The sequence below is a fragment of the Leptodactylus fuscus genome, chromosome 11, assembly GCF_031893055.1.
Source record: "Leptodactylus fuscus isolate aLepFus1 chromosome 11, aLepFus1.hap2, whole genome shotgun sequence".
NCBI lineage: Eukaryota > Metazoa > Chordata > Amphibia > Anura > Leptodactylidae > Leptodactylus > Leptodactylus fuscus.
The window spans coordinates 59238520-59262110 of NC_134275.1; the positions used below are offsets into that span (position 1 = coordinate 59238520).

Below are 23591 nucleotides of genomic sequence, written 5' to 3' on the forward strand. Positions count from 1 at the left end.
TCGACCTTCCAAGAGGCCTTTGTTTTGCAATGACGCTGCGATTATTAGCAGGTATAGTCTCTCAATCGAGGACGGCCGTTTCGATGTACTTGCATCTCATCAGCTTGATGTAGAGAGGACTATAACCTGGTAGAGGTGAGAGGCTTAGACAGAGTTAAGGGGATATTGTCACTCCTTGGAGAGAGACCACCATATAGGTGTGTGGAGACTTATTAAGCCTTTAGCACTCCACTTCGCAAAGGACCATGGGAAGAATACCAGGTTATAGTCCTGGTAGATTTGCATATTCTTCCCATGGTCCTTTGCGAAGTGGAGTGCTAAAGGCTTAATAAGTCTCCACACACCTATATGGTGGTCTCTCCCCAAGGAGTGACAATATCCCCTTAATACTGTATATAGAGATCACTGTATATTCAATACATTATGCAGGGCAGTACAATACTATATAGAGATCTCTATACACAATACATTATATAGGACAGTATATACTACATAGAGATCACTGTCTATACAATACATTATATAGGACAGTACAGTACTAGATAGAGATCTCTATATACAATACATTATATAGGGCAGTACAATATTATATAGAGATCACTATATATACATTACATTATGCAGAGCAGTACAATACTATTGCAGCTTGGTATAAGAAAAAAAAACCTCCTGTTGAAGCTAATAGAGCTTGTGGTTCAGTCAGTAGTAACAGCCTGACATTCTATAAGTCTTGGGTTCAAATCCCAGCAAATACCCCATGATACCTCCTTATTAACATTCACTGCGGTGATGTCACTGTTCAGTGACTACTCAGGGGCTATTGATCAGGTGAAAATTGGGAGACCCTGGGAATTTCTGTATTTGTGTCACTCTCAGCTCACATTCACATCTACCTCACATGAAATTAGCTATGCCGTCAGGTCACACTTGCTCCATTGTTAGGTCACATTCATGTTGTTCTTAAGTCACATTTACGCTACTGTTAGGTGACATTCGCATTGCCCTCAGGTCACATTATGGCCACTGTTAGGACACATCGATGTTGCCCTCAGGTCACTTTAATGTCGCCCTTATGTCCCATTTACATGGCTCTCAGGTCACATTCGCATTGTCCTCAGGTCATGTTCTCGCCATCTCCAGGTGCAGATGACTTTCATGTTGAACCGCTTTCCTTCCTTCCAGTCATCGTCGCTTTTTCCACTGTTTTCCGGAATATTCTGCTAATTCTTCCGATCTGTAAACATCTGGGGCAGCGTCCTGACAGGCAGTATGTTTATATGTGATCGGATAGCCCGGCGGCGCAGTGATGGACTCCGTGTCCTGTACATAAATACACAATCTCACGCGCTGTTTATCTTCCTGTCAGTCCCAATTACACCGCAGCAATGAGTGAAAAGACGATGAAATGAGGGACGACACGAGAGGTCGTCGAGGTCACCCAGAAGAAAGCGGCGGATGATTATAATCAGACGCTGTCGATCGTTTACAATCAGTCACTCAGAACGTGCGGGAAATGGAGCGTCGCAGCGACAATCCTAGCTACACGCTTCACATCATAGAAGGAGACCTGGCATAACAACATGGCTTCCAGCAGCGAGGTAATGAGAGATGCCTGTAAGTAATAAGGGAATGTTCACAACTCAGCGCAACCCGTGCCCAACTTGTCCCACTACACACAGAGTCCCCAGAGTCCCACATCTCAAATTGTATAAAGAGGCCCTAGGGCCACAGTACAACGATACACAGGGGCTCCAGGATGCCCAAAACATATTCTGTACCATAGTCTGACATACCACTCTATGCATAGGGGCCCCTGGATGCAAGTAACCAGAATTGGAACCCAGAGCAATGTCACTTGAGCCATTTGTTTGTTTTTTTGTTTCCTAAAATATCTACCGTATATACTCGAGTATAAGCCAACCCGAATATAAGCCGACCCCCCTAATTTTTACCACAAAACACTGGGAAAACTTATTGACTTGAGTATAAGCCGGGGGGGGGGGGGGGGGGGGGGGGGGGGGGATGCAGCAGCTACTGGAAAATTTCAAAAATTAAAATGGTCGGAGTTTTTGGGTGCTGGGGAAGGGGAGGGGGTGTTTTGGTTGTCTGTCTGCCCCTTCCCTGAGCTTGAGGACTGAGTTTTTTTCCCCCACTTGGAATTCAGTCTGGCTGAATATAGGGGATCTGCAGTGCTCCTATTAACTCCTTCCCGACGGAACAGGAGCACTGCAGATCCACTATATTCAGTAGACCGGGCACTGTCAGACACAGGGATACCTAATGTGTTTGTGTTTCACAGTCATTTTCTACTTTTATATGTATTCTAGGGAAAGGAGGGATTTCGAACTTTTATTTACTTTATTTTTTATTATATTTTTTTTTCACTATTTTATTGGAGATTCTATACATTACTATTGCAGCTGGTCATAGACCTCCCTCCCAAAAAAAAAAAAAAAAGAAAATTTTTTTTTTTGCTTGACTCGAGTATAAGCCGAGGGGGGCTTTTTCAGCACAAAAACTGTGCTGAAAAATTTGGCTTATACTCGAGTATATACGGTACATCTACACCTTCTATGAAGTCTATATATCTTTCAATCGCCCCAATCTCATCAGCACCAGTCAGTCTCCTCTGCCCTCTGGCAGCTGTAAAAATTATACCCAGTCAATTCTCGGTCAGACTACTTCCTCTTCTGGCAGATACATAGATACAGTCCTATGAAAAAGTTTGGGCACCCCTATTAATCTTAATCATTTTTAGTTCTAAATATTTTGGTATTTGCAACAGCCATTTCAGTTTGATATATACACAGTAATATTTCAGGATTGAAATGAGGTTTATTGTACTAACAGAAAATGTGCAATATGCATTAAACCAAAATTTGACCGGTGCAAAAGTATGGGCACCTCAACAGAAAAGTGACATTAATATTTAGTAGATCCTCCTTTTGCAAAGATAACAGCCTCTAGTCGCTTCCTGTAGCTTTTAATCAGTTCCTGGATAAAGGTATTTTGGACAAACAATTCAAGTTCAGTTTAAGTTAGATGTCGCCGAGCATGGACAGCCCGCTTCAAATCATCCCACAGATGTTCAATGATATTCAGGTCTGGGGACTGGGATGGCCATTCCAGAACATTGTAATTGTTCCTCTGCATGAATGCCTGAGGATTTGGAGCGGGTGTTTTGGATCATTGTCTTGCTGAAATATCCATCCCCGGCGTAACTTCAACTTCGTCACTGATTCTTGAACATTATTCTCAAGAATCTGCTGATACTGAGTGGAATCCATGCGACTCTCAACTTTAACAAGATTCCCGATGCCGCATTGGCTACACAGCCCCAAAGCATGATGAACCTCCACCAAATTTACAGTGGGTAGCATGTGTTTTTCTTGGAATGCTGTTTCTTTTTGGACGCCATGCATAACGCCTTTTTTTATAACCAAACAACTCAATTTTGTTTCCAAAATGAAGCTGCCTTGTCCAAATGTGCTTTTTCATACCTCAGGCAACTCTATTTGTGGCGTACGTGCAGAAACGGCTTCTTTCTCATCACTCTCCCATACAGCTTCTATTTGTGCAAAGTGCGCTGTATAGTTGACCGATGCACAGTGACACCATCTGCAGCAAGATGATGCTGCAGCTCTTTGGAGGTGGTCTGTGGATTGTCCTTGACTGTTCTCACCATTCTTCTTCTCTGCCTTTCTGATATTTTTCTTGGCCTGCCACTTCTGGGCTTAACAAGAACTGTCCCTGTGGTCTTCCATTTCCTTACTATGTTCCTCACAGTGGAAACTGACAGGTAAATCTCTGAGACAATGTTTTGTATCCTTTCCCCCTGAACAACTATGTTGAACAATCTTTGTTTTCAGATCATTTGAGAGCGGGCTGTCCATGTTCGGCGACCATCAAACTTAACTGAACTTGAATTGTTTTGTAGAAAGAAATGGTCCAAAATACCTTCATCCAGGATCCAGGAACTGATTAAAAGCTACAGGAAGCGACTAGAGGCTGTTATCTTTGCAAAAGGAGGATGTACTAAATATTAATGTCACTTTTCTGTTGGAGGTGCCCATATTTTTTGCACCGGTCAAATTTTGGTTTAATGCATATTGCGCATTTTCTGTTAGTACAAATAAACCTCATTTCAATCCTGAAAATATTACTGTGTCCATCAGTTTATTAGATATATCAAACTGAAATGGCTGTTGCAAACACCAAAATATTTAGAACTAAAAATGATTAAGATTAATAGGGGTGCCCAAACTTTTTCCATAGGACTGTATATATACAGTAAATCCCCCATCTAACAGCTGTCTATATCATGGTCATAGTCAGACTTCCCTCTCTGGTATATATATATATATATATATATATATATATAAAATATATATATAATATATATATATATTATATATATATATATATATATATATATAGTCCCAGCAAAAATCCCAGTCAGTCTTCTTCATCTGTGACAGCTGTATATATGGTCCCTAGTAAGTTTCTACTCAATCTGCTTCCATTTCGCAGCAGCTATATATGCAGTCCCCAGGTAATTGCCTAGTCAATTTTCTTCTAAATATAGTAACCGTACGTTCCTGGTCTGTCCCTTTTGCCCTCTGGCAGTTTTGTATATAGTCACGAGGAATGCTCAAGGTTAATCTCCTACACCTTCTGGCAGTTTTGTATATACAGTAGTTATCAGTAAGTTCAAGGTCAGTCTCCTACACCTTCTGGCAGTTTTGTATATAGTTATCAGTAATTTCAAGGTCAATCTCCTACACCTTCTGGCAGTTTTGTATATAGTCATCAGTAAGGTCCCAGTCAGTCTCTTTCCCCTCTGGCAGCTATATAAGTATCAGTAAGTTACTGGTCAGTCTCTTTCCCCCTCTGGCAGTTGTATATATAGTCACCAGTAAAAGTTCAAGGTCAGTCTCCTACAGCTTCTGGCAGTTATGTATGTAGTCATCAGTATGTCCCAATCAGTCTCTCTCCCCCTCTTGTAGCTGTGCATATAGTCACCAGTAAGTTCATGGCCAGTCTCCTACACTTCTGGCAGTTTGAATATAGTCACCAGTAAGGTCCCGGTCAGTCTCATTCCCCCTCTGGCAGCTGTATATCCAGTCACCAGTAAGTTCCCGCCAAGTCCTTTTTGCAACTATAATACAGTATATTGTCACCAGTAAGTTCCCGGTCAGTCTGCTATTCACTCTGTGAAACACCAGGTGGCGCCATACTAACACTAGGAGATGTCAGAGCTCTGCATGTCTTCTCCATCGTCTATATAGAATGAATACTGCAGCAGCCGCTCTGCGAGTGTTGAGATACAGATCTATCCCTAGTGAAGAGGTTGCGTTATCTATAGGGTGTTATCTATAGGGTATATCACTGCCACTGGCTGGTTATTATTTATGAGCTGTAGCGATCTGTGGCGGTGCTGTACGGTCGCCTGTGTTCTCTGTATTTCTTTTGTGGCAGGGCTCAGTCTGTACAGTGTCTTATTACACGCAGAGACCTCCCAGCGCTATTCTCTCTATGACAGCTCAGCAAAGGCTTCTTCTTCTTATCTTATTTAGCGGAATTTCCGCTCTCGCTTATTCACTTCCTGCGGTTTCGTGTATCACCACAGACCGCTGTTCACACTTCCTGCAGCTCAAACCGTCCTCCTAGTGAGAGCAGGAAACGCAGCTCGTGAAGTGCGCAGCTCCGCCTGCACAACACTCACGTGTCGCATTAAGATCAAGATAAACACAACACAACAAGTGAAAATAGATCTTGTGGTGACTCCTATAAGATGAGATAAGACCACCTGCAGCAGCCCCCTCCCCCCCCCCCCCCACAACAAGCCCCCAAAGGCCCGACACTGAAATGTGGACACAGAGAATAGACTGTCATCTTCAGCGTACAAAGGCACCCCTGCTTCTGGTGTTATAAATTAGGGGCTCCTGAATGAAGGCCCCGCTGTGTCCCCCAATTAACTATTAATTTGCTAGAGTTGAGTTGTGATCCATGTCTGTCAGCTCCCGATATGTGGAGATTACGCCTGTAGAAGCCGACAACAGTTCATCCCACCTACCAGACCTACTCCTCAGGTTCCTGCAGACCCGCTTTCCCCTCAGACTCCTTTGTTCCCTCCAGACTCCATTGACTCCTCCAGACAACTTTGTTCTCTAACTGACTTCTCTATCTCCTGCAGTCTCTTTTGTCTTCTTCAGATCCCTCTGACCCCCTCCAGACTCCCCTGTCCCCCATCGTACAAATTTGTCCCCTACAGACAAACCTAGATCCTCCATGTGCCTCTATCGTCCTCATGACCCCGCTGTCTCCTTCAGACTCCTCTGCCCCAAAACAGTTCTCTATCTCCCTCTAGACCCCTCTGTCCCCTCAAAACTCCTGTCTCAAGACATATTTAACTCCTCCCTATAGACTCCCCTGTCCCCCTCCAGAGTTATCTGTGTCCTCCAGACACCACTGACCTCTTCCAGACAACTCCACCCCCCAGACTCCTTTGTCTCCTCCAGAATCTGCTGTAACCTCTAGACTCTTCTGTTCTGTCCAGTTTCCTCTTTCTCCTCCAGACTTTTCTATACCACTTCGGACAACTGTGTACCCTAAAAGCAAACCTGGCCCCTCCAGACTCCCCCCCCAAGACCTCTCTGTCTCCTACAGACTATTCTGGCCCTACCAGAGTCCTCTCGCTGCAGACATCTCAGAGCCATTATAGACACCTCTGTTCTCCGTTAGATATGTACTTCTATCTGTTCCAGACTACTCTGCCTCCCTCCAGGTTCATCTGTCCACTCTAGATGCCTTTGTCCCTTCAAGGCTTTTGACAGTCTCCTGAAGACACCTCTGCCCCCTACAGACTACTAAGACCCTTTTAAACTTCCCTTTTCCTTCCAAACTCCTTTGTCCCTCTTCAAACTCCTCTGCCTTCTCTAGAGCTCTTAGTATCCATCCAGACTCCTCCGTCCACTATCCCTTCTTGACCCCTTTGCTCCCTCCAGACCCCTCTGTTCTCTCCAGACTCCTCTTTCTCCTTGCAGGATCCTTTATCCTCTTCCCAATAATTCTGTCTCCTGCAGACAAATCTGGTCCCTCCAGAATCCTCAGACCCCTTCAGCAGCGCTCTATCCTACTAAAGGACCCTCTGTCTACTCCAGATTGGTCTGTTATGTCTTTAATTCTCTATCTTTCTTCAGACACCTCTGTCCCTTGCAGATACCTCTATCCACACCAGACTCCACTGTTGACTCCAAAATCATCTTTCCCCCTTTAAATTCCTCTGTTTCCTCCAGATTCCTCTGACATCTATATCACCTCCAGACTCCTTTTTCCTCTCCACACAACCCTGGTCCCTCCAGCCACTTCAGACCCATCTAGGCTGCCAAAACCTTTATCTACCCAGACCCCCTTGTTCCCTCCAGACTCTTCTTTCCCCTCAAGACTTCAATATCTCATTAAGACTCCTTATGCCCCTCCAGACACCCCGTCCTCTCCAAACTCCTGTACCCTCGCTTTGTATGCTGTATATACAGTGTCATGGGTTCACTCTCTATATAGTGCACTGTATATATTGTGCTGAGATCTGTATATACTGTATATATCACTCAGCTCTCTGTGTACTGTATACATCATGTGCTCAGATCTCTATATACTGCTTATATAACTCAAGTTTCTATACACTATATGTATAATGGGCTCATCTCTGCACATATCACTCACTTCTCTATATAGTGTATATATAATAGGCTCAGCTCTGTATATATCACTCAGTTCTCTACATACTGTACATATGATAAGTTTGTGCTATTTCCTAAGATTTTATGCTGTCATCAGTTTTGTAAGTCTTTTTGTCTTGAACTTCCTTATTTTAGTAATCCCCCCCCCCCCCCCAGTTTACAATGACCATGGACTTCCTGCACACCAGGGTGTCATTTTGACAACCCCATGTTAACTTCAATAGCCGTAAGATCCGTGACAAATGATCTGGAGATCTGAAGCTGCTCATGATCCACATCCTACCCCTAAAAGCCTGCAGAATATGGCGGCTGATCACAGAAAGTATTAGCATACAGGAAAGATATATATGTGTAGCAGGAGCTCCTGTATACCGTGACACTCAGAGATAGACTAGGGAGCATCAGGGACAAATGCAGAGGCTATACTGTATATATATATTATAGACACGGCCAGGTATATAGCGCTGCACAGGAGATTATAACAGATATAGCAGAGTTAACATGAACTTCTACAACTGGTTAAACCGCTGCAGCATCATATCTGAGCAGAGGAGAGAAAAACTAGGAAAAGTTACTGGAAAATCATTTATCAGAGATTCTCATTGGTTTTTGTTGTCTTCTATGATAATGTATCAAAGTTCTGGCGGTATATAGAGTACACCAAGGTTATATAATGTATAATGGGAGCACCTATATGAAGGAGGATACAGTCAGGGTATATAAAGTACACCGAGGTTATATAATGTATAGTGGGATCAAACATATAGAGGAGGATACAGTCAGGGTATATAGAGTACACCCATGTTATATAATTCATAGGCAGAGCACTTATATACAGGAGGATACAGTCAGGTTATATAGAGTGCACTGAGGTTATATAAATTATAGGGGAGCATCTAAATACATGAGAATACAGTCAGGGTATATAGAGTACACCGGGATTATATAAAGCATATGGGGAGCACATATATATTGAAGGATACACTCAGGGTATATAGCTTACACTGTGGTTATGTAATGTTTAGGGGGCACATATATGCTGGGGGATACAGTCAGGGAATATATAGAACACCAGGGTTATATAATATATAGGGGGCGGGGCTAGCTTTGTATAGGGGAGCACATATTATATACTGGGGATACACTCAGGGTATATGGAGTACACTGTGGTTATATAATATATAGGGGAGCACATATTATATACTGGGGGTGATATAACGATCAGGGGCCACATATTACACATGACAGGGCAGTGATCTCTAACTTGAAGCCAGGTCCGGCCGCCAGGGTCACGTGCCGCAGACTACACCGGAAGTAACTCCGCACACAGCCCCGCCCCGTCCTCACCAGCTGATGTGGGCGGGGCTAGCCTTGTTGATACTGCGTCACCCGGCGCCTGAGACAGAAGCTGCTGAGGAGCCCGCGGGTCACCATGGTGAAGATTGCCTTTAGTTCACCCTTCTCCGGGAAGGAGCCCGCTAAGGATGCCTGCAGCCTCATGCCTGACAAGGTACGTGCCCGCCGGGCCAGCGTCTGGGGTTGAGGCCTAGAGACGCAACTGCACGTACACCCCGGTATATAACACTATATATGGAGGGGAACCTGTATATAACACTGTGGTGGGGGGGTGCTGTATATAACTCTGTGATGGATATAGTGGGGGGATTTTGTATATAACACCATGTACATAATGTGTGTGTATTTAATAGGGGAAGGGGTCACTCCTGTGCTGTGTATATAGTGGCAGGGGGTACGCCGTGTGTATATAGTGTGTATATATAATGTCCGACGGCTTCTTCCTCTTATTCCTGGTCTTGTTTTGCTTGCAGGATCCTGAGGTGGCCACTAGTGGGCCTGACACTCACTCCACAGGCCGCTGTCTGCTCACCCTGCTGGGTCTGGCGTTCATCTTGGCCGGGCTTATTGTTGGTGGCGCCTGCATCTACAAGTTCTTTATGCCCCGGGTAAGTTGTCTCGCTCATGAGGAGTTGGCAGCATTGTAGCCTACCCAGAGGTTTGGAGGACTCAGGGTTTGAGAGTTGCTGGCTATAGGGGGCGCTACAGTTATGGTGTACCCTTCCTTTCCTCCTCTAGCACAAGACCTTTGAAGGGCAGCTCTCCTACATTGATCACACAGACCTGGATGAAGAGCCATATTACCTGCCCGTCACTGAGGAGGCCGATATCCGTGAGGAGGACAATGTGGCCCTGATCAACATCCCTGTGCCCAGCTTTTCCGAGGGGGACTCTGCTTCCATTGTCCATGACTTTGATAGAGTATGTTTTTTTGTTTTTTTTGGGGTGGGGGTAATGTAGTGGATTTAGGAGGTTGCTGATGGATATAGGGGTATTGATGTCTTCTATGTGTGGTGAATTTAGGGGGATCCTGACATCATCTCTTTTGGTGATCTGTTTGGGGGGGTCCTTATGGTTTCTCCTGTGTAAGGTGTAATGGATTTTGGGGGATCCTGACATTTCCTTATATGGGGGGCGGGGGGGTCCTTATGTCTTCTTCTGTGAGTGAAATGTTATTTTGGGGGGGCTCATGATGTCTTCTCTCTCCTCAGCTCCTCACCGCCTACCTGGACCTGCAGCTGCTGAAATGTTACATCATCAATCTCAACACGTCTGTAGTCTTGCCGCCCCGCAGCCTGATGGATCTCTTCATGAAGCTGGCGGTATGCATGTAACCCTCCCTTCTGTCATGTTTAACCCCCTAGTGACCTGTCCACTTCTCAGGGTCCCCTGTAATATCTTCTTCTGTAATCCCAGACTGGATCCTACCTGCCACAGACGTACCTGGTGCGTGAGGAGCTGGTGGTGACGGAGAAGATTGATGATGTGTCGGAGCTGGGGTTCTTCATCTACGAGCACTGTGTGGGCCAGGAGACCTACAGACTGCAAAGGAGGGACCAAATCATAGGTGAGATGGATAAAGGGGGACCTCGTTCTTGTCTGTTTATATGGTGAACTGAGCACTTGGGAGCTTTGCCCACTCTAGGGGTATGCTTGGTATGAACACAAGGATTTCCATACCCCCTTCCCTCCCATTTTATTGGCTGCAGGTGAGAATGGAGCCTGTGTTTCTTAAAGGGGCACTCTGCTGTAAATGACACTTTGATACTGTAACTTTTCAGTACACTTAATTTCCTCTATCTTTGCTTGCTGTCAGTGACGAGGGGGAGGGGTCCTGAGTTTTTCTGACCGTGCTCTCCATGTTTGGTTTACAGGTGTGCAGAAGCGTTCAGCAGAGAACTGTAAGCAGATCATTCACTTTGAGAACACGTATGTGACGATGACCCGAATCTGTCGCTAGTGAGGCGCAGCGGTGATGGAGTCGGTGGCTTTTCGACTTTTAACCTGTGCAGTGATAATCATTCTTGACCTGTGCTCCTGCTTGTAGCTTCTGTACGGACCTGATGTGACCGCGGCGACGCCAAACCTCAGGAATTCACCTAGATTTAGCGGCTGTAACCTCACTGTCCCCGCGAGCTGCTGCCTGATGATGATGATGGCGTGGCAGCGGGTGTGGAGCTGCGGGCACTGTCCTGTGACAGAAGCTTCATGGCGTTACTTCTAGATAGGGCTCGGCGTCTGGCGCATGTTCTGTGTGCGGCTACTGTAACCCGTATATCTGCTGCTTTCCTGACACTCAAAATTTCTTCGAATGAACTTTGTACTTTGTCACCGACGCCCCCTATATGTGCACCCTGATGTAGCATCACCTGGTGAAGCATAGAGCGCCCCCTATATATCACATTGTGGGGTATAGAGTGTATCCCATATATAGTCACCTGGTGGCGTATAGAGCACCCCCTGGCAGCAGTCACTGCAACATTCACCTTCAGTCTCATTTAATGGGGGGTGGGAATATTTTAGGGAGGGTCCATTTAATAGAGTTATATGCACTGACAATGGTGGGGTGCAGTACCTGTGTATGTCCTGCAGGCGTTTGTGCCATGTGTTTGGTTGGATTCTGCTTATCAGGGGTCACTCTTTATTAGCACTGTGCAAAACCCCCTCGACCTCCACCCCCAGATCCCTCCCTCACCTCAGTCTGCAGCACATTGCACCAGCAATAACTATGAGGAAAACTTCTGTGCCAACTACATCTGACAAGTGCATGGGGCCTCGGTGGGGGAGGGGTCTGTAATATTCGTGACTGTCGTTGCTCAGTTGTTACCTTCAGTGTTTATAATGTGACAACCAGTAAGGGGGGAGGAAACGGACTTGCAATATATGATGTGGATGGGATTGAAGGGGTTAATGCTGCTCTGCTGCTGTGATGTGAATGATGACCTTGAAATAAATTTTGTTTCTTTACACCTTGTCTGTGTCTATCTCCCCCCCCCCCCCCCCCCCAATATCCTCTTAGTTTGGTAGTGAAATGGTCATAACAAGCTCTAGATGGTTGCTCTTCACCATGGGTTACTGCAGGGGGTGCTGTCCCTCCGCTGTCTGTGCCATGTCTACAATATACAAATGATGGGCGTTATCCTCTCTGGCCATATGTTCTGTGATAGGGCGGTATAGTGCGGTACAGATAACCACATGTGTAACAACGGAGAATATTTATACATAATTAGTACAGATCCAGCAGATGGCGCTGCCTCCCCAGGAGCTTGTCTCGTGTATATACAGTGTACATCCCTGTAGCTCCAGCAGATGGTGCTGCCTCTCTAGGTGCTTATCCTGTATATACAGCGCACAGTGTTGGTTGCAGCAAAAGGCGCTACCTTGTGTCTAGCTGCCACCAACTGAGGGGAAGATGAGACCCCAAAAGACCTTTACCCCCCCCCCCCCCAATATTACCCACGCCCTAAACACTGTATATGTGCAGATGGCGCTGCCTCCCTGGGAGCTTGTCCTGTATATAGTGTACAGCGGTAGCTCCAGCAGATGGCGCCACCTCTCTAGGTGCTTGTCCTGTGTATACAGTGCAGTGTTGGCTCCAGCAGAGCCTTCTCCTCATTTAATGCCTTGTTCTCCTTCTGCATGGTTTTTGTTCTTAATCTTTACATGCTCTTGCCACGAGGCTGTGAATTGTCCTCTGCTTCCTGCTCTTGAATGGAAACACTTTTGATATCATCCTGAGCTGTTTATCACAAAAGAGGGTTTGCTATATTCATATTCAATTATTACAATCCTCTCTGCAGCCTGTACTCCAGACTGATACATTGTAGCAAACTATCTGGATGGAATGACATCTGTTCTACTGCTGCGCAACGGAACAAAGTGAACGGCAAGAATAAAAAGTGAGCGGAAACAAAATCTGCACAACACTGTTCACACCTTCCTCTAAGACTACTGATCTCATGAGCGATCACACCATTCAGTTCCTTAATTCAACAGCTAAAACTAGAAAGGAAACTACAGAAGGCGAAAATGTGAAGATGAATCAGCAAAGGCGGAGAAACTCTACAGCGAGGGGAAAATACCATACAAGATGTAGGGGGGCTACAGGATATTGTTATAGCAATATAACCCCTTCCCCACCCCTCCGGAAACTCCTCCTATCACTTTTTTTTTTTTTTTAACTTATCAGTTCAGGAAGTCACAGCCCCGCCCTTTGTTAATGTCAACTATTATATAATATAATGATGTGATCAGACCTGAAATCCACACACTTTAAGGTCTGTTCACACGACCGAAACGTTTTCCACTGTGTGAATTCTCTGTGCAGCTAGCCGCAACGGGATGCTGACGCAGTGAGTGCACCCGCATCCTGATTAGGCCCAAATAAATGAGCCTAACCGGGAGTGAGTCTCAAGCCGCGGACGCCGTGGGAAGATAGGGCATGTCGCAAACTGAAAAAAATCGCTAGTGGGGGAAAAAAAAAAAGTGAGGGACTCCCATTGAAATGAATGTAAGGGCTAGTTCACACGTGAACTGCCCGCGCGGGTTTTGACACAGAGAGAGACGCGGCGAGCCGCGTCTCTCTCTTGTCAAAACCCGCCCGCCGCGACCATCGCTGTCGCGGCTTAACCCTCTGCTGTCGGCTCAAATGAATGAGCCAACATAGGAGGGAGCTGCCGGGGGTGGAAGCCGTGCGGCTGAGCCTGCGCGGCTTCCGCCTGAAGAAAGGACATGTCCTTTCTTTTCTCCGCTAGCAGCAGCTCGCCGCTAGCTGAGAACAGAAGCCCGGCGGTCTCCATAGACCACCATTATAAGGGGAGGTTTTGGACGCGAAATCCGCTGTCAAAAACCTCCCCTTATACTCACGTGTGAACTAGCCCTAAGGCCTATTTGAAGGCACAACTATGCATCTGTTACTACTGACAACCTCCTGTATATATCATGTCTGAGAGGTTGTCACAGCCCCGCCCCCTTTTACTGACATCACTGATATATGGGCCAACACATAGAAACATTCTATGCGTTAGCCTCCTCCGAATTTAGAAAAATTCCACAGTGGATCAATTCTCCACAAAATTTGACTTTAGGTGAGAATGATAAGGTAGTTATAAAAAAAAAAAAGGTGCAGACAACAGTGGAGGGGTTTTAGTGTTGAATAGGGATATGTATATCAATGAGCCCCTCAATATACTATCTAATACAGACTACTATGCTCCCCTTGAGAAGGATCCAACAAGTGAACATTATTTAAAGTATACCACGCTGATTTTAGAGGCTCATATCTCAGGGGCGTAACTACTGGGGAAGCAGCAGAGGCAGCTGCCACAGGGCCCGGGACATTAGGGGCCCGGCGACAGCCGCTACTGCTGCGTTTTTTTGGTTTTTTTTAATAGGCCGTTACCGGCTGGAGTAACTACAGTAAGTGACGGGCCCTATATACTTATCGATCGTGGCAGGGGCCAGGATCGGTAAGTGACGGCACGGGCCCCACAAGCACTATTATACTCGGGAGGGTCTTGTACTGTACTGGGGCCACTATGGGGACATAATACTGTGTACTGGGGCCACTATGGGGACATAATACTGTGTACTGGGGCCAGTATGGGGACATAATACTATGTACTGGGGCCAGTATGGGGACATAATACTATGTACTGGGGCCAGTATGGGGACATAATACTGTGTACTGGGGCCACTATGGGGACATAATACTGTGTACTGGGGCCACTATGGGGACATAATACTATGTACTGGGGCCAGTATGGGGACATAATACTATGTACTGGGGCCAGTATGGGGACATAATACTGTGTACTAGGGCCAGTATGGGGACATAATACTATGTACTGGGGCCAGTATGGGAACATAATACTGTGTACTGGGGACAGTATGGGGACATAATACTGTGTACTGGGGCCAGTATGGGGACATAATACTATGTACTGGGGCCAGTATGGGGACATAATACTGTGTACTGGGGCCAGTATGGGAACATAATACTGTGTACTGGGGCCAGTATGGGGACATAATACCACTAAAGAAAAGGACTATTTGATGGTGAGGAGTCCAATTTTGAACCCGCTTAATCCCCCAGGGAGACTGATAATATCGGGTCTCAACTCAATTAGCAAAGGGATTTCATCTTAAGAAGTATTAGATTTATCTTAACACATAATGCTTTTGAGTGTCAGCAAAAGATTTTTAACCCTTTCCCGATATCCGACATACTAGTACAGCAGATGCTGAGTGCAAAAGACACCTGGCACTAATGCTGGCACCAATCGCGGGCATTATGCCCTCTGGCACCTTGGTTAAAGCTGACCGAGGCCCCATTATGCTGGCGGCTCGTTGGTGCCACCAGACAGTTTTCATGGGATCGCCAGCACCCAGAGCAAGCTCCAGCTCCAGCTTCCCGTGCTATGACAGCCGTGAACCTTGTGAAGGCTCCCCGGCCTGTCATTCAGTACTTTCTATCTCAGGCTACTCTATGTAGCCTGCAATAGAACCGCCATGTTTTTTGCAACAGACCTTATACTACAGTACAGCTATTTATGTATTACTACTGACAACCACCGGTATATATCATGTGTGAGGGGTTGTCACAGCCTTAACGCTTTAGTAACCCATTTCATCAAGAAAAAGACTCTTGTTTCAGTTTCCTCATAACTTGGGTTCTTGCTGTAAAAATTGAGAAACAGTTGAACAGAGATGAAGCCGCAAGAACCACATAAAAGACAGACAGCAGATAACAGCAAGGAAACGTCCCCACCAGGCAATGGAACCATACAGGCAGATGTGTCTCATAAACAGCTTGCCAGGTGCTGGTTACTGTAGTAAACGGGCCTGAACATAACCTCCCGGAACAATCTTTAGAGAACATTCCGGAAATCTGCAAATACATCACATTAAAAGTGCTAAGTTACATCCTGTATTAAACTCCAGAGCTGCACTCACTATTCTGCTGGTACAGTCACTGTGTACATACATTACATTACTTATCCTGTACTGATCCTGAGTTACATCCTGTATTATACTCCAGAGCTGCACTCACTATTCTGCTGGTACAGTCACTGTGTACATACATTACATTACTTATCTTGTACTGATCCTGAATTACATCCTGTATTATACTCCAGAGCTGCACTCACTATTCTGCTGGTGCAGTCACTGTGTACATACATTACATTACTTATCCTGTACAGATCCTGAGTTACATCCTGTATTATACTCCAGAGCTGCACTCACTATTCTGCTGGTGCAGTCACTGTGTACATACATTACATTTCTTATCCTGTACTGATCCTGAGTTACATCCTGTATTATACTCCAGAGCTGTGCTCACTATTCTGCTGGTGCAGTCACTGTGTACATACATTACATTACTTATCCTGTACTGAGCCTGAGTTACATCCTGTATTATACTCCAGAGCTGTGCTCACTATTCTTCTGGGGCAGTCACTGTGTACATATACAGTCCTATGAAAAAGTTTGGGCACCCCTATTAATCTTAATCATTTTTAGTTCTAAATATTTTGGTGTTTATAACAGCCATTTCAGTTTGATATATCTAATAACTGATGGACACAGTAATATTTCAGGATTGAAATGAGGTTTATTGTACTAACAGAAAATGTGCAATATGCATTAAACCAAAATTTGACCGATGCAAAAGTATGGGCACCTCAACAGAAAAGTGACATTAATATTTAGTAGATCCTCCTTTTGCAAAGATAACAGCCTCTAGTCGCTTCCTGTAGCTTTTAATCAGTTCCTGGATCCTGGATAAAGGTATTTTGGACAAACAATTCAAGTTCAGTTAAGTTAGATGGTCGCCGAGCATGGACAGCCCGCTTCAAATCATCCCACAGATGTTCAATGATATTCAGGTCTGGGGGCTGGGATGGCCATTCCAGAACATTGTAATTGTTCCTCTGCATGAATGCCTGAAGATTTGGAGCGGTGTTTTGGATCATTGTCTTTCTGAAATATCCATCCCCGGCGTAACTTCAACTTCGTCACTGATTCTTGAACATTATTCTCAAGAATCTGCTGATACTGAGTGGAATCCATGCGACTCTCAACTTTAACAAGATTCCCAGTGCCGGCATTGGCCACACAGCCCCAAAGCATGATGGAACCTCCACCAAATTTTACAGTGGGTAGCATGTGTTTTTCTTGGAATGCTGTTTCTTTTTGGACGCCATGCATAACGCCTTTTTTTATAACCAAACAACTCAATTTTTGTTTCCAAAATGAAGCTGCCTTGTCCAAATGTGCTTTTTCATACCTCAGGCAACTCTATTTGTGGCGTACGTGCAGAAACGGCTTCTTTCTCATCACTCTCCCATACAGCTTCTATTTGTGCAAAGTGCACTGTATAGTTGACCGATGCACAGTGACACCATCTGCAGCAAGATGATGCTGCAGCTCTTTGGAGGTGGTCTGTGGATTGTCCTTGACTGTTCTCACCATTCTTCTTCTCTGTCTTTCTGATATTTTTCTTGGCCTGCCACTTCTGGGCTTAACAAGAACTGTCCCTGTGATCTTCCATTTCCTTACTATGTTCCTCACAGTGGAAACTGACAGGTTAAATCTCTGAGACAACTTTTTGTATCCTTCCCCTGAACAACTATGTTGAACAATCTTTGTTTTCAGATCATTTGAGAGTTGTTTTGAGTAGCCCATGATGCCACTCTTCAGAGGAGATTCAAATAGGAGATCAACTTGCAATTGGCCACCTTAAATACCTTTTCTTATGATTGGATACATCTGGCTATGAAGTTCAAAGCTCACTGAGGTTACAAAACCAATTGTGTGCTTCAGTAAGTCAGTAAAAAGTAGTTAGGGGAATTCAAATCAATAAAATGATAAGGGTGCCCATACTATTGCACCGGTCAAATTTTGGTTTAATGCATATTGCACATTTTCTGTTAGTACAATAAACCTCATTTCAATCCTGAAATATTACTGTGTCCATCAGTTATTAGATATATCAAACTGAAATGGCTGTTGCAAACACCAAAATATTTAGAACAAAAAATGATTAAGATTAATAGGGGTGCCCAAACTTTTTCATAGGACTGTATTACATCACAGTCCATGTTTCTGCAGTTACATCATGTCATATACTCCAGTTATATCTAGAGCTGCAGTCACAATCCTATTACATAATGCTCTACATGTGACTATGTGAATATTACATGATGTAACAGCAGAACATTGGCAGACACTTTCCTGGTGATGTAGCAGAGTTGTGCTTGTTCCCTGCACTCTGAGGATGTGATATTTGTGTGTGTCAGGTATACATATGTATACAGGCAGTGGCATAACTAGGAATGGCGGGGCCCCGTGGCGAACTTTTGACATGGCCCCCCAACCGACACCGACATTAAACATAAAAAAAAAACTCTGTTACTCACCGTTACTCTCCCGTCTCCTACGCTGTCGGCCTCTGAAGTAGTCGATCTTCAATGACGTCAGACGTTACATGACCTGGGACGCAGGCCGGGGTCATGAGATGTCAGACGACTAGGACGAAGTTTGCATGGATCGTGGAGAGGTAAATAACAGTGTTTGTTATGTTTCTTACCTCTCCCGGTCCACTGATCATTATACTCGGGGGTCCAAAAAGACCCCGAGTATAATGATAGCAGCGGTAGCGGCTGTCACCAGGCCCCTAATGTCCCAGGCCCTGTGGCAGCTGCCTCTGCTGCTAAGGCGGTAGTTACACCACTGTATACAGGTTATATATATATATATATATATATATATATATACAGTGTATATATATATATATATATATATATATATATATATACAGTATATGTAGAGTAGTGCTCACTACATGTCTGTTTTATACTGATTCTTGCACTTTCCAGTTTTAGACCGCGGCCTTATGTAGTGGTTTGGGCCTGTTACTGCCAGTCTGCAGTTAGTGGAGAGAACGGTCCTGTGGCAGCTTCTCCTATCAGTTAGTTAGTGGTGGTTGGGGCCACAGCAGGAGTCTCATGTCAACGGGCCCCCTGGTCACAGAATTAAGCCATCTTGTACCTGGTTTATGCTGACCATTTCTACAGACTAGTGAGGAATCCACATCTGAGATGGGCCCTGCAGTGCCCCAGAAGTGGTTGGAAAGGGAGGGCGAGGTCTCAGGTCTTTTTTACCATCGCCATCCCACCTCCTATGTCTGTTACCAAATCCATCCCATCTCCTGTGTCTGTTACCACCGCCATCCCACACATCCTGTGCCTATTACCACCACCATCCCGATTTCTGTATCCGTTACCACCGCCATCCTGCATCCTTTGTCCATTACCACCGCATTCCCATTTCCTGTGTCCATTACCAACTCCATCCCTCCTCCTGTGTCCGTTACCACCAACATCCCGCCTCCTGTGTCCGTTACCACCAACATCCCGCCTCCTGTGTCCGTTACAACCGACATCCCACCTCCTGTGTCCTGGAGTAGAAGACATGACAATGATATAAACTGCACAGAAAGTAAAGGTCACTTTTATTAAAAAAAAAAATATATCTGACAATAAATATAGAAGCGACTTTCCCATCGGGAAAATATAATTCATGACTCCTCCTCTGCAGATATAGAACAGAAGTGTCAGCAAATACTGATGGTGTCAGCCTGGAACCCAGAACCGCACTCATCCCCCACACACCCCATACATCCTCTACAGAGGCGTACCTTGAATCTCCTGAGCACAGTACAGAATCTATAATGTAGCCCCTATGTGGCAGCCATTTCAAGGGTTGAGAATCACAACCCTGCACCAGATCACAGTGCAGGACCCAGGAAGCTGAGATTTCAGGAGCTGTTTGCTATTTCAGACAATAATATAAACTGTATGTCTGACTCCTGGTGGGGCCGGTATGAGCTCAGCATCCTCACAATGCCCATCCACCCTGCAAACAGCTCCACATGTCTCTGTGTGGCACTGGGATTACATGAATCGCCATCTTTATGAAAACAAATCCCTATAAAGTGAAGACGCCTGCAACCTTCTCATACTGACATAGCCCTGTTCACAGCTGATGGTCTTGTTGCAATGTATCAGTGAAGGCCAATTGGTCTATAGCTTGTGCCGCCATGACTGTTGTAAAACTACAACTCCCAGCATCTTATGACCGGACAGGGAGAGGTTTGTGCTGCTGATGTTTTTACTTTACTGGTCCATTGTACCAAACCCTCAACTGTGAGAAGTAGTAAACCAGGTTGGGGGATCCAATTCTGCTGGATCTGCTTCCATTCACTGACCGGGAGCAGAGATCTTACTATGAAGAATAAATACATGAAGTCTCATGAAAAGAGTCAACATACTCCTTCATCTCGGTGTAACGTGTAATATTCAGTTGACTCCTGCCCCCAGCATCCGCCCCCAATAACTCCCATCATCAGTCACAGACCACAGGGAAACAGTCCAGAAAATTCACTGTGCAGGGAGGCTGCATACCGAAGATGCGCTGTGTAGGAGCCAGAGTATCGAAGGATTAGGGGATGTGACCGGGCACATCCTTGCACCCTCTGACAACTTTGCACATCACATGACCTGCTGAGTCATCTGCGTGTTGTCAACTCGCCCTGCAGAGGCTTTGATCCATGAAGTCCTTACTGTAGAAGATCTGCAGCTCGGTGCCGTCCACCAAGTCCTGTCGGGACAGTCTCCTCCTGAACTCATCGGTGGTGAAGTAGTAGATGACGGGGTCTAGGCAACAGTTCATACTGGCCAGGCACAGCGCTATGGGGTGCAGAGTGAGGATTGCCTTCCGCTGCGAGCACGATGCAATCTTATTGGCCTTGGCCAAAAAATCTAACGGGAAGCTGAAGTGATAAGGAGCGAAGCAGATGAGAAAGACGATGGTACAGGTCAAGATCATCTTCAAGGCCTTCCTCTTCTCCCCAAGGTCGTGAGAGGCGGCATGTGGCTCCCGCAGCGAAGTCACGGTCCTCCAGGTGCAGAACATGACAATGACCAGTGGAGTCACAAAGCCAAAGAACTCAGCCACCGTCACCGTCACGATGGAGTTGGTGATCCCAATGTCTGCAAGGGGGAGGTCCGCAAAGCATTTATAATCACTGTCACCATTACTTGTCGCGTTCCCAATCCTCAGTAGTGGAAATGGTAGGCAACTGATGCAGACAAGGATCCAGCCGGCAATGCTGACGTAGATGTCAAACAGCCGCTTCCGGTCCGTGAATTTGAAAGGGTAGATGAGATACATGAAGCGGCGGACGCTGATGCAGACCAGGAAGAAGATGCTGGCGTACATATTGACGTATTTTAGGTAGAAGCAGAACATACACAGGAAGCGTCCGAATGGCCACGACTTGTGCAGGTAATAAAAGATCCGCAGCGGCAGCGACAGCACCTGCAGTAAGTCAGCGATGGCCAGGTTAATCATGAAGATAACGGCGCGTTTCGTCTCCTTCATGTACACGTAGAATACCCACAGCGCCAGGACGTTCCCGATCAGTCCGGGGATGAGAATGACGGTGTAGGTGATGGCGTACAGGTAATCCAGGAAACGCCCATCCACATCACAGGCGTCTGTGACATTGGTGTCATTCTGCATCTTCCCTGCACTGGGATCAGCGTTAGGAGTCTCAGCGTGAGCTCACCAAAATCCCGATAATCATGGCTGAGGTCCTGGGATTTACTGCATCCCCCAACACTTCATGTCGCTTACTTCGAGGGCCTTATATTTATAATATTTCCAGTTTTGCAAAGTTACGATTTGCTTTAATTCCATTTATCCGGTCACAATCGTTGTGCCGCCATCTTCACTGTGACTGCAAACATAGACCTGGAAGAAAGAAAACGTAGAGGTCAGTGAAGGTCACAACTATGAACAGAATGCGACACTGACATCAATGAACACGGCTAAAATCATTCACAAAATCTATAAACACCCCAAAAATATTCACATTAAAGGGCCAGCTCCAGACTAATACAATAGGACGTTGCGTGTCGGTTCTTTGCCACTTTCTAGATCTCTGCTTGCTGTCACTGAACACTATACAGTGTATATAGTATGCGGCTCTCTCTTGTCTTGGGCTCCAGAAGAGAGGTGAGAAGTATTAGGACAAATTTTCGGATCACTGATGATAAGGGGTTAATGAGTGCCGACAGCTGGGCCATGGACACGTCTCTGGCCGACGGCAGGCGACACTTCCTCTTTTACTTCTAAGCAATTTCTATATTTAATGTAAAGATTTAGGAAATTTTCTGTTTCTCACATGACGGCCAGTGGAAACCCCAGCCCTCCCTCTCGCCGTCTTAAAGTGACCCCCACACCTTTCAGTCTGCGCAGTGCGGCTGCAGATAATATCAAGATGTGATATAACACCATATTACATAAGAAAGTGCACTCCTGGAAACGCCGATCACATGACTGAACCGCATCCTCACAAGAAACCCAGTGCACCTCAAGCCAGAGACGTGAAAAAGTAAGAGCCTCACATGTACATCTCTGGAGGTCTCAAGATCTACTGAACTCCCCCACATGACATTACAGGGGGCGCCATAGAGACATCAGAAGATTAGATGGTACACCTCAGTACCTTATACAGCAGGACTTCTGGAACAATGTGCTCCGGACAGACAAGACAGAGTCATGTGACCACAAGGGCAGAAACCGTGTGACATCCACAGTCAGCACATTACTAGGGGAAACCACAGTGTAAAGCATGGAGGAAGAGGCAGAGTGACAAATCTACAGGACTACAAACTGTGTGACACCCACAGACATTGCACTAGAAGAAGCCGATGCCTGAAGTGTAAAGCATGGCGATTGAGAATGCTCTTTTTAGAGGATGACATGATCCTGCACTTACAGCTGAGGGCTGGTTACAATGTGTCAGTGTTATGAAGTTTGCAGGACAGGAGAGACATTTATACTACAGCCATGTTTCCCCTGACACGTTGTTACAAACCCTCAGTTGTGAGAAATATTGGGCCAAGACAAGATTTAAGGTCCTGACTGTAAACAAGAAGGTTCCCATTCACTGACAACCAGAAAAAATCTGGAAAATGGTGGAACACACAAACTTTAAAAAGTGGCGTCGCTTTCAGTATAGTCGCAGGGCTCGCCAGAGAAGGCGACACCAATACATGGGCCGCAAGGTCTAATAAAAAGTGGCAGGAGATTGTGTAGGGGATATATCACACATGTGCACAGGCGCCCGTGGTGCAATGGTGGCCCAGTCCTATAGTGAGATACAATCCAATCACTAGTCTTTAGAACGAGCACTACACTCCTCCATCATGGGTAGTAATACCTAAGTCTAGGACAAGGGGCCCTTTTTACGCCCACCGCGTATTCCTTGGATTCAGCCATTTCACCTCCAGCGTTAGACCCAGGACAGATACTTGGACCATGAGGGGGTCCAGAGGGAGGGTCCTCTACCTCCTCCAATCCCCCACCCTCTAAAGATGTCCTTTAGGACCAGTACTGGCCAACTATGTTACTCCAATCCCACCA

General features: G+C 45.6%; 3 protein-coding genes across 3 annotated transcripts in view; 2 read left to right on the forward strand and 1 right to left on the reverse strand.

Moving 5' to 3' along the window:
• BRWD3 (bromodomain and WD repeat domain containing 3) overlaps positions 1-23591 on the forward strand; it is a 356261-nt gene that overhangs the window by 208235 nt on the left and 124435 nt on the right. The window lies entirely within an intron of this gene.
• ITM2A (integral membrane protein 2A) lies at positions 9085-12065 on the forward strand. The gene is made up of 6 exons (XM_075259811.1): positions 9085-9252; positions 9572-9706; positions 9837-10019; positions 10310-10420; positions 10515-10665; positions 10973-12065. The coding sequence occupies exons 1-6, from the start codon at positions 9175-9177 to the stop codon at positions 11056-11058; spliced, it is 744 nt and encodes a 247-aa protein (XP_075115912.1). The 5' UTR covers positions 9085-9174; the 3' UTR covers positions 11059-12065.
• GPR174 (G protein-coupled receptor 174) lies at positions 19318-21787 on the reverse strand. Its single transcript, XM_075259763.1, has 2 exons — positions 20691-21787; positions 19318-19557 (listed from the first exon to the last, which is right to left on the reverse strand). Exons 1-2 carry the CDS (start codon positions 21681-21683, stop codon positions 19318-19320), a joined length of 1233 nt encoding a protein of 410 aa, XP_075115864.1. The 5' UTR covers positions 21684-21787.

Coding starts and splice junctions, on each gene's coding strand:
- ITM2A (XM_075259811.1), top strand. CDS start 9,175: ATGGTGAAGATTGCCTTTAGTTCACCCTTCTCCGGGAAGGAGCCCGCT. Junction 10,020..10,309: donor TTGTCCATGACTTTGATAGA/GTATGTTTTTTT, acceptor CTCTCTCCTCAG/CTCCTCACCGCCTACCTGGA. Junction 10,421..10,514: donor ATCTCTTCATGAAGCTGGCG/GTATGCATGTAA, acceptor CTGTAATCCCAG/ACTGGATCCTACCTGCCACA.
- GPR174 (XM_075259763.1), bottom strand. CDS start 21,683: ATGCAGAATGACACCAATGTCACAGACGCCTGTGATGTGGATGGGCGT. Junction 19,558..20,690: donor TGGATCAAAGCCTCTGCAGG/GCGAGTTGACAA, acceptor CTTCTACTCCAG/GACACAGGAGGTGGGATGTC.